This window comes from Calliphora vicina, chromosome 1, assembly GCF_958450345.1.
Source record: "Calliphora vicina chromosome 1, idCalVici1.1, whole genome shotgun sequence".
Taxonomy (NCBI): domain Eukaryota; kingdom Metazoa; phylum Arthropoda; class Insecta; order Diptera; family Calliphoridae; genus Calliphora; species Calliphora vicina.
Genome location: NC_088780.1, coordinates 31466072 through 31477080, shown reverse-complemented (window position 1 = coordinate 31477080; position 11009 = coordinate 31466072). Strand labels below are relative to the sequence as shown.

The window sequence follows — 11009 nt, the reverse complement described above, 5'->3', positions numbered from 1 at the left end:
ACGAATCAATTTCATATTACTTTACGAAGCTTTAGATGAAAATAGGTGGCATAGGATTTGTGTTAATGGTACCTCCCTCCCAAGTAAATAGTAATTTCGAATATCTAGAGAACTACGAGTATAATTGTGAATTTACATCATTCAATTTATTACTAGTGCATGAATCCCAAATATGGGAAGAATCGGAGCAGTTGGCGTACATACATACAAAGCTCATTATCAATTTTGAATATTTGTAGTAATTAGAATTCCGAGATTCTTCAAACTTTTAGTAATTTTTTTATAATTTTACGTAATTTGACTGAAAATGGTTGGATTTTTATTAGTGAACGTGGTACCTCAAATAGTGATCTATATTGAGAAAACTGTATTATGCGGGATTGGATTAGTGGGCGTGGCACCTCCCATACTACATATACACATCTGCTCAAAATAATAGATACACCTAATTGGAAAAAATTTAAATGGCGGTAACATTGAAAATTTCCTCGCAAGCGTTAAGAATACATCATATTATTAAAATTTCTATCTGGCAATGTCATGTCAGTCAAAAATCTGGCAACTATTTGCTTTCATGTTGATTTTTAAAAACGAATTTATTTGAATTACAAAAAATTATTTGCTCATAAAAATAGATACACATCAGTAATTTGTAATTTGTTTATATACAATTTTTTTTTTGTGCAATTTTTTGTTCCTATTTACGTGAAACAGTAAGTATAATTTAAATTTTAGCAACAATTTTATAAAAAATAGGACTCTTTTGAAGAAAATGGGACGAAATCATCATTGTACCGAAGATGAGAAAAAAATTGTTCAAACGATGAGAAATCAAGGAAAATCATTACGGGAAATAGCAAAGAGCATAGGAAGATCTTTACATTTTGTCCAAAATGCTTTATCTAAAAAACAAAAAAGAGAAACTCGCGGTAGACCAAAGAAAACCAGTCCAGAAACAGATAGGCGGATCGTCCTTATGGTTAAAAAAGACCCTTTCATATCATCGAAAGCTATTTCTGCGGAGCTATGTAACGAAATCAGTCCACAAACAGTTCGTCGTCGTCTTTTACAAGCTAAATTGCCGGGAAGAATTGCCAGAAAAGTGCCACTAATGCCCCAAAAAAATATCAAGACAAGATTAGAATTTGCTAAAGAGCACTTACAATGGTCCGGGTGTGAAGGCGAAAAAAAATGGAGAAATATTTTATGGAGCGACGAAACAAAAATAAATTTGTTTGGAAACGACTGCCAAAGAAATGTACGCCGACCAAAAGGAAAAGAATTCCACGTTAAATTTACAAAAAAGACGGTAAAACATGGCGGGGGAAACATAATGGTTTGGGGTTGCTTTTCATGGAATGGTGTTGGCCCGATATTCCGAATAGAAGATACCATAAATGCTAGTGGGTATATAGACATATTGGAAAACGTAATGCTTCCATATGCATCGGAAAATATGCCATTAATATGGACATTCCAGCAGGACAACGTCCCAAAACATAGTTCAAGATTAGTTAAAAACTGGTTCTTGGAGAATAACGTACCTGTTTTAAGCTGGCCCAGCCAATCCCCTGATTTAAACCCAATAGAAAACTTGTGGAGTGAATTAAAGATAAGGCTTTCCAAGGAAGTTTTCAAAAATAAAGACGATTTATGGGAGAAAACGCAAAAAATATGGTACGAGATTCCATTGGAGAAGTGTCAGAACTTGATATCCAGTATGCCCAGAAGAGTGGAGAAAGTTTTACAAAACAAAGGTGGATATACTGGATACTAGCTTTACTTTAATAATAAACTAATTTTTTTAAGATAAAATTTATTAGCTTTTGTTTAATAAGAATTTTTAAAAATGTATCTATTATTATGAGCACCAAATTTTTCGAAATTTAAGAAATTTAATTTACTTTATAATATTTATTATTAATTATGAAATATTTTGTTTTTGTTTTTTACTCTCCTTTTAACTATAAATAAAAATCGACTGAATTTTTTTATAATTTTACAATATACCATTATTTTTTTTCGTTTTTAAAAAATAAATTTTGGTGTATCTATTATTTTGAGCAGATGTGTATGTATAGTTATTTTCGAATATTCGGTGAACAATAATTGTGAAATCCTTAGTACGGATTTATTCCTTACCACTATACGAAGTTTAGCTAATCAGAACATTGGATATGGAACCGCCATTACAAAGATAATTGTAATTTCAAAAGTCTTTAAGCTTAGTCTGAATCACTTTCTTATATTTTGTCGATGTTTGGCTGAAATTGGGAGGCTTGGCCCCTCTTATATAAAGAAAATAGTTCTATGTAATTGAATATCTGGAGAATTATAAGAATTAAAGTAAAGCTTGACATGACTTATTATGTTACCATTGCACATAATAGATATAACAAGTAAGAGAGCTATATTCGGCTGTGTCGAATCGTATATACCCTTCACCAAATTATACTTCAAAATACAGATTTTAAATATTTTTAGGTAAACAAAATTTTTTCAAATATCTATCATTAGATATCCATATTGTCTAGTAATCCAGATTTTTTTTTTCCTTTATTTTATTCCTCTAGGGAACATAGGGCTTCGACAAGATTATTCCATCTTACTCTATTGTTACTATAATTTTTGATTTCTTGCTATGTTTTATTTAGCTTTGTTGCGTCCGTTAGTATTGTTCTTCGCCAAGTGTTCGCTGGCCGTCCTCTTCTGCTGCCTTGCGGGTTCCAGTCCAGTGCAGCTCTGGATATACTTTCGATGGGCTTACGGAGTGTATGCCCAATCCATTTCCATTTTCTTCTCTTGATTTGTTTTTCGATGGGTGTTTCTTTGGTTTTCCTCCAAAGGTCTGTATTGGTAATTGTGTTTGGCCGTTTGTACTTTCCGCATGATTGTATTTGTAATCAACCAAGTCTCACTTCCATAAAGCAGCGGTGATTTTACACATGCATTGAAGATGCGCAACTTGGTGTGGAGAGATAGTTGCTGTGAGCGCTATATTTGTTTTAATCTTCCAAACGCTGATCTCGCTTTGCCTACTTTGGAACGGACATCTTCATCTATGCCACCGGTTATGGTCATCATACATCCAAGATAACAAAAGGTGTTCACAAACTCAATTTCCTGGTTGTTTATTATAAAAGAATCGACAATGTTATTATTAATGCACATTGCCTTGGTTTTCCTTATGTTCACTTCAAGTCCTACAGCTTTGGAGAGAACTGTAAGATCATTCAATTTGCTTTGCATATCGCCGTGTGTGTGAGAGAGTAGACACATATGTCGTCCGCGAAATCGAGGTCCTCTAAATGATTGTGCAGATTCCAAACTATTCCTCTCCTTTTTCTGCTAATCTCAACCATTATATTGTCCAAGGTAACTGCAAATAGTAAAGGCGATAAAGGGCATCCTTGTTTCACACCAGCATTTGTGGTGAATGCAGATATAGGTCAAAAATAGGTAAAAAATCGAGGTTGTCCTGGTTGTTTCCTCACCCTTCTCACGAAGGTGAAGGGTAGAAAAAAAGTAACCAAATATATAGTTACTTTCGAATATCAAGTGAACTGTAAAACAAGTAAGAGAGCTATATTTAGCTGAGCCGTATCTTTATACCCTTCAACAAATTATACTTTAAAATAATTTTTGTTTTAAATATTTTTAGGTAAACAAAATTTTTTTTAAATTTTTTTCTGTTTGCTATTAATTTTTAGGAGAATATCTTTGTTGTGGTGGCATGCGTACGTAGTTTTTGCTCACTGATCCAAATAAATGAAATTAGCTTTCGTTGCTCTACAACACTCCTCCTCCAATCAATATATCGTCTAACAAATTGCAGGCGTTTCATTTTATTGTATTTTCTTGTGAGTGGTTTCTTGGCGGGTCGTCTGTCGAACAAATTTATTTCAGTTTATCAAGATCTAGCAGTGTGAACGCCATTTGCGTAACTTGCAACATCTACTGCCGTCTTTAGCGACGGTCTTGGCTAGCAGTAGTTTTTCGTGGATCTCCTCTTTCTGAGTTTCTATCCACGTTGTTACTCAGATGAAATCGCGATGCAATTCGGCACGCCGTGGATTTGCTAATATCGATTTGGAGCTTATCTGCTATCAATTATATAATCAATAATTTACAAAGTTTAAAATAAATGGTTATTTAAATAACCATAACTTACTTTTACTATAGATTATTTACGTTGCTTTTTTTTGGTCGCCCAAATTATTAACTTTTTATATACAATTTATATTTGGTAAAATGTTTTAAAGACACTTCAAAGTAACTATACACATTCAAATGAACACTTCATATTATACCAATAAATTTCGATCACTAATATTTAGATCCTCATTACTCTGATCTGGTAAATCATCCGTCGTATTTGTCGCTTCTAAATGCTTTTGCGTGATTTGATGTGACCGCAATGAATTACTCTGCGTGAATGTACTTTGACACACTCCACACCTATATGGCCTTTCACCTGTGTGCGTACGCATGTGCTCATTCAAATGTTTCGACTGCTTAAAGGCCTTTTCGCATTGTGTACACTTGTAAGGACGTTCGTTAGTATGTGATCGTATGTGAATTTTCAATTTGTTCGCACGACTAAAGGCCTTTTCGCATAGATGACATTTGTAGGGTTTTTCGCCGGTGTGCGAACGACGATGGACTTGAACATCGCACAAACGTATATAGGCACGATCACAAAATTCACATTTATAAGGCTTTTCACCGGTATGACGGCGGAAGTGTATATTCAAACAATACTGACTATTGAACGTTAGACCACAAAGTGTGCAGAGAAAACGTTTTTTAGGAGAGGTATTTGTGGCCATAGGATTATCACAGAATGTTGTATTTGTAGTGGCTAGTTCAAGTTCTTCTATATTGTCGATCTTATGAAATAATCGCAGGTGAGCCAGCATATTATGACGCCTGGCGAATTTTGCCTCACATTGCAGACATTGAACTTGTAATTCTTCAGGTACATGAGCGCTACGCAGGTGTCTATTTAATTGTCGAGAATTTTCAAATATTTTATCACAATCATTACACTTGACTGGGGTATCAATTGTGTCATTTTGCTTCTGTTCCTCTGTGTCTTTGGTTTTTAAAAGTTTAGTGGATTTTTTACATTTTGTTTTAGGTAAAGTTTTCAATTTCTTTTCGTTTCTCGTGCCCGAAACTTGGGATTCATGTTTAGTTTCTTTAATATCTGCAAATGTACCACATAATTCATTTCTTTCTTCATTGGGAAATAGACTGCTTTTGGAATCTTGAAGGATATTGCTTAAATAAATAAAATATGTTTACAATATAAAGATTTATAATACTTTTCAATTGCCTCTTACTCTTTTTCACAATTAATGTTATTTGCTGTTAAAATGTGCTCTTCTTTCACCTCCAGCTCCTCCTCCCCCTCCTCCTTGTGGTAGTTCTCAACTGCTTCCATTTTAACTTCCATATACTCTGTAACTATTCCATGTATTCCATTATATTCTATTAACGATGATTTAAGTATTTCATTTATGTGAAGCGCTTGTTGTATATATACATAGGCTGCTTTTAATTTTCGTGAGCAACAATTGCAGATGAAATATGGCCAAATATCTCCGCTATCTTCCAGTGTCTATTTCAGTTCATTAAAGATAATAAAATGAATTGATGGCAAATGCCATAATGTATGTTTTTTATTACCTACATTAATATGGACCACTTCCATAAGCAAGTCAGCATATGACTTGTTTTGGTCGTCGTCATCCACGCCCACAGCTGGATTTGTGAGGCATTGTAATCCTTTGGTGCCATCTAAACAGGTGCGACATTTGCGAGATTTTGAATTCATTGTTGTTTATTTACTAACAAACTCTAGCTAATTATTGGGATTTATTTTGTTTACAGTAAGTAGTGATGTAAAGGTATTGAGTACCAAATATGTGGAATAATCGATTCTATAATGTAACCGATGAGACACACGAAGAATATATCATGATTGAATTGTTTTTATGTTTTTTCTATGGGAAATATTCATCTGTTAAAAATATTGTGCGGTATCCACATTGTGGCTCCGGATATTCAAAACAACGACTACGACTACCCAGACATATAAGCCTCTGTATAGACATAGGCTTATATGTCTGGGTAGTCGTTTCTACGATCGAGATGATGACGTAACGGGGAAATCGTAAGGTTCACGAGGAGCATCCGAGTTCTATTTTGGTTATACAGTGTACTCGCGGTAACGTGAACATCGTCTAACGTGAACACCGCCTAACGTGAACAAGATTTTTTTTACATTGACTACTCTGTAACGTGAACAAACTCAGAAAGCTCTATAACGTGAACAATTTTTTTTCACTGCATATGATATCTAAGCATGTAGACAACATTGAAATACATACATTAAATTCGATTTTTAAAATTTGGGGAATACCCTTATATAAATAATGAGTGTATATCCCCTAAATTATTTTGTTTGTATGGCAAAGAAGTTAGTTTCTTATGTGAAGTGAATCAGTCGACATGAGTGTTAAAAAATCTAAATGTTTGGAGTTAAAAGAAAAGGCAGACATTTTACATAGTTTGCAAAAAGGAACAAGTGTGACTAGTTTAGCAAAAAATTATAATGTCAACAATATGCAGTATTAAAAAGAAAAAAGAAGCAATTTTAAATTGTGTAAACAACACATACCAAGGACCGGGAAAAAGACAAACTTTAAAGTCATCAGAACTTCCAGTTATGGAAAAAACTCTTTACCGTTGGTTCCTCCGAATGCGTGATAGGAATTGGCCTGTAAGTGGACTAATGCTAAAAGAAAAAGCTAAGGAATTACATTCCCAACTTAAAGAAAACGAGACCGGATTCATTGCTAGTGACGGATGGCTTCAGCCATCCGTCACTAGACTTCTTAAAGTAGACTTCTTAAAGTATCCGGAGAAAAACTCTCATCGCAGCCTGAATTGGTGGATCCATTTAAGATAAAACTGAAACAAAAAATTGAAGAAATGGAGTTATGAACTCTATAATGCTGATGAGTCTGGTTTATTCTGGAAATTTTTACCAGATAAAACGTACGTTGCAATGCAAGAGAAATGTGCTCCTGGTACAAAGATGGAGAAGCAACGTGTAACGATCCTGTGTTGCGCAAATGCATCAGGTGCACATAGACTTAAACTTTTGATAATTGGTAAGGCCAAAAATCCACGCAGTTTTAAAAACTTCGTTTGTCCTACGGATTATAAAAATTCGAAATCGGTCTGGATGACGTCAGCCATTTTTTTAGCATTGGTTCCATCAATCCTTTGTACCACAGGTAAGCAAATTCTTCGTTGACTTATGTAAATATGTATGACTGAAAGTTCTTGCTTTTGACTAGGTGAAATTGTTCCTAAAGAAGAAGAACTTGCCAATGAAGGCGCTATTACTTATCGATAACGCTCCCTCTCATCCAAGCGAAACAGAATTAAGAACTGAAGATGGAAACATAATTGCCATGTTTATGCCACCAAATGTCACCCCCCTAATCCAACCAATGGATCAAAATGCGATTAAAATAACAAAATTATACTATAGAAACAGCTTGTTAGCTTCGATAGCAGCTAAAAACTCTAATTTGCTTCAATCAATGAGAAATGTAACTTTGAAAGATGCTGTCACCCTTTTATCTGTCGCATAGGATCGGGTCAGCAGACCCTGAAGATAACATTCCACTAAGTATCCTAAAAGAGAAATGGGATGCAGAAATTAATTCTTTAATGCAAATGTCAGCCGATCTCCTTCAGGACTTAAGTCCACAGGTAAGAATTGTACGATAAACTTTGAAATCACAATTAAAGCATTGTTTTACTAACTTTTAGGTTGAGTTTACCTTGCCAATGGTTCAAGAGTGGAATAATGATACCTGGGTTGATGATACCACTGAAATCCATGAAATTGGGCAAAACGCAGAAAGTGATGACGATGATTGCATTGTCGATGATGATCCTGTTAAAAAAGTTGCCGCACGTGAGGCAATTGAAATCTTTAACAAGGCATTGCAATGGGCAGGAGATGCAACGGTGGATCAAAGTGACATGAGTGTACTTAGATGCTTAAGGGAGAAAGCAGTATTTCTGCTATTAGATAACGAATTTCTTTAATGCATAAATGTAATGAGTAATTTTAATTGCTATGTAATTTTATTTCAATGGATATTTTCTCGTGATCTCGTTTTGTTTTGTAATGGATTTTAATAAAAATTTTAGTTTTTTATTTTAATAATGTAAATAATAATAAAATAATTTCACGTTCAAGCGTGTAAAACACAGATTTATATTGTAAAATTTGATATTTTTTTCATGAAATTTGACAATCGCTAACGTGAACAATTTCGCTAACATGAACTCCTTTGGTTTTAATTAGTTCACGTTACCGCGAGTGCACTGTACATACTAATCATCAAAGAGAATAAACTTTACATATCTTATACACTGCACTATTTTCTAAAAATCTTCCTATCATTCTGGAATGGAATCACAATGGACCCTATGGGTCTCCTTTCTTTACTTAACCTATATAAAGGAAAAATTTAAATTTAATTTAAATTAAATTGTTGAAAGGATTTTATTTATAACGTTCTGATTAGACCTGAACGAACCGTGTCCCACTCAGCCTAAGATTGTCAACTAAGAACTCTTGACACAGTGAAATTTTATAACAACATACAATGAAGATGATGCTGATCGAGCTATAGCGAAAGTTTTTTTTTTTTGTAAAAAAACCCGTAGTTTTGCTTATAGCTCTGGCGTTAATGATTTTGTTAGAAAGGATATAACCACGACAATTGGATGTTCGCTCAGGGAAAGATTTTAAACTCAACTACAGTTTTATCAACCAAAATTGTTATCCAGTAATGACTCCTTACAGAAACAAGTAATGATCCGTAGGGATACGTCCATCGCGGTCGGAGACAGACATATCCATACGGTTCAGAACGCGAAGATTTTAGGGGTCATTTTCGACAGCCTCCTTCACTTCTCTTCGTACGCCACCTATATTAACCAGAAAGTGAAGTTAGAAATAGAGTCCTAAAATTTGTGAATATTTATTTTCAGGGAAGAACTTCCAACAACAGCAGAACTGTTACAACAACAAGTAATGAGGATATTTTGTGAAAGTCGGTTTTATATAATTTTTTTTTTTGTTTAAATCGGGTTTTTGGTGATTTGGTGGCACAAAAGTAGACTTCTGATGTTTTTTGTCTGTAATTAAAAAAAAAAAAATTAAAAACATTGATTCTTCTGGTGGATTATTTTTATTTGGTCTTTTAATTTTTTTTACATCAAGTTATGATGTCATGTCAAGAATATGATGTCATGTAAATGGCCGCCTCCACAGTTGATTGTCATTTGAGCCCTTTTTATGGCATTTTCCATCACTTTGGCCAAAACTTCCGGCGAAAGGTCGTCACATTCTTGACCGATGTTGTCTTTAAGAGCTGCAAGAGTCTGAGGCTTGTTGACATAAACCCGCAACTTCAAAAAGCCTCACAAAATGAAGTCTGGAGCGGTCAAATCAGGCGATCTTGCTGGCCAGTGCAAATCGCCAAAACGGGAGATTAGGCGCCAGGGAAATGCATCCTTCAGCATATCGGTTGTGGCACGTGCAGACGTCTTCGACGTCTTCGAAGAAAAAAGGTCCGATGACTCCTCCAGGGAAAAAAGCACACCATACAGTGGGTGTAATGGCTCTTCGTGGGTTACACGCGGATGTTCAGTGCCCAAATTTTGCTTATTTACGTACCCGCTAAGATGGAAATGGGCCTCATCACTCATGATTATTTTTGATGAAGTCACCGACCGATTATTGGTCAAATAAATAGTCAGCAATATTCCACGTTCTGGAGCAGTGTAGCGTAACATTGTTTATTAACGTGTATTTCGCATTTGTTTACTACACAAATGTCAAAACAGAACTGACATTAGGGGCCAATCGCAAAATTTATAGCATTTTCTGATAGGAGGATTACTTTTGCGCCACCTTGTATCTCTGTCATTTAATGAATCGATTAGTTTTTGACTGTAGAAAGTAATTTTAATAGGTTTGTGTTTCCAGAATTTGCATATTAAAATAATATATATTTTTGGCTCATAATAATTCAGCAACTTTGGCCGATTTTTGTTGATTTTGTAATGCAAAACTGTAGGGATCATATTCAATATATATGCCGCTGGTATGCAAATGGAGACAGCGATAACAAGAAGCCGTGATTGAGACAACATCGAAGTGTTATAAATAATACAACCCAGCAGTTAAGCTTGTAGTCAATGTAGACTAATGTTTGCCAACTTGGCTGACACCAGTTTATATAGTTTGGTTCATTTGACACGTATGTGCTCTTTGTAGCGCAGATAGAAGTCAATTGTTTACTTTATACATTCCATGTAATCTATCGTGAAGACAATTGCCACTTAAGTATCTCTAAGTAATCAAGTGACTACTCTCATTTAGACGTTTATTTTCTACTGCACTTTTTTTTGTGAGTAATTCGTACAAACTAGTTTTAAACAAATTGTGTTGATATAGTTCTCAAACAGTTTATATTTATTTTGCTTAACTGACATCCCATGTAACCTAGTGTGAAGTCAATTGTCACTTTTGAGTCTATAAGTAACCTAGAGTGTAGTCAGTTTAAACTTAAACGTTTATTTTGTACAGCACTTTAAAAAGTAGTTATTTTCTCCACCAGAAGTAATCTATTGGAGAGTAGTCGAAGGAAGTTTTATTTCCAAGCAATCGGTTATGGGACAGTCTATGAGATGTCTTTTTAATTGACTGTTTGAGGGTGCTACTAAAATAACTTGTTATGTAGCTGATCAAGTGTAGAGCAAGGTAGCTAGTGAAGTAACTGAATCTATGTAATGTGAATCCAATGCGTTGAAAACTTTGGACCAGCTATCAGACAGTCTCATTGTAATCGAAAAGGGTCAATTGACCCTATGCGTGTTAAAATAACTAGTCATGTTATTAACTAGGT

At 34.6% G+C, this 11009-nt stretch overlaps 1 protein-coding gene across 1 annotated transcript; it reads right to left on the bottom strand.

Annotated features, from left to right (window-relative positions):
* Window positions 1-4304: 4304 nt before the first annotated feature.
* LOC135963272 (zinc finger protein 501-like) lies at window positions 4305-5839 on the bottom strand. The gene is made up of 3 exons (XM_065515061.1): window positions 5696-5839; window positions 5346-5623; window positions 4305-5283 (listed from the first exon to the last, which is right to left on the bottom strand). Exons 1-3 carry the CDS (start codon window positions 5837-5839, stop codon window positions 4305-4307), a joined length of 1401 nt encoding a protein of 466 aa, XP_065371133.1.
* Window positions 5840-11009: the final 5170 nt, after the last annotated feature.

Excerpts from the sequence above, each read along its gene's own strand:
- LOC135963272 (XM_065515061.1), bottom strand. The coding sequence starts at position 5,839 with ATGAATTCAAAATCTCGCAAATGTCGCACCTGTTTAGATGGCACCAAA. Across the intron at positions 5,624-5,695 it reads TGGAAGTGGTCCATATTAAT|ACACTGGAAGATAGCGGAGA; the intron begins GTAGGTAATAAA and ends GAACTGAAATAG. Across the intron at positions 5,284-5,345 it reads AACATTAATTGTGAAAAAGA|CAATATCCTTCAAGATTCCA; the intron begins GTAAGAGGCAAT and ends TATTTATTTAAG.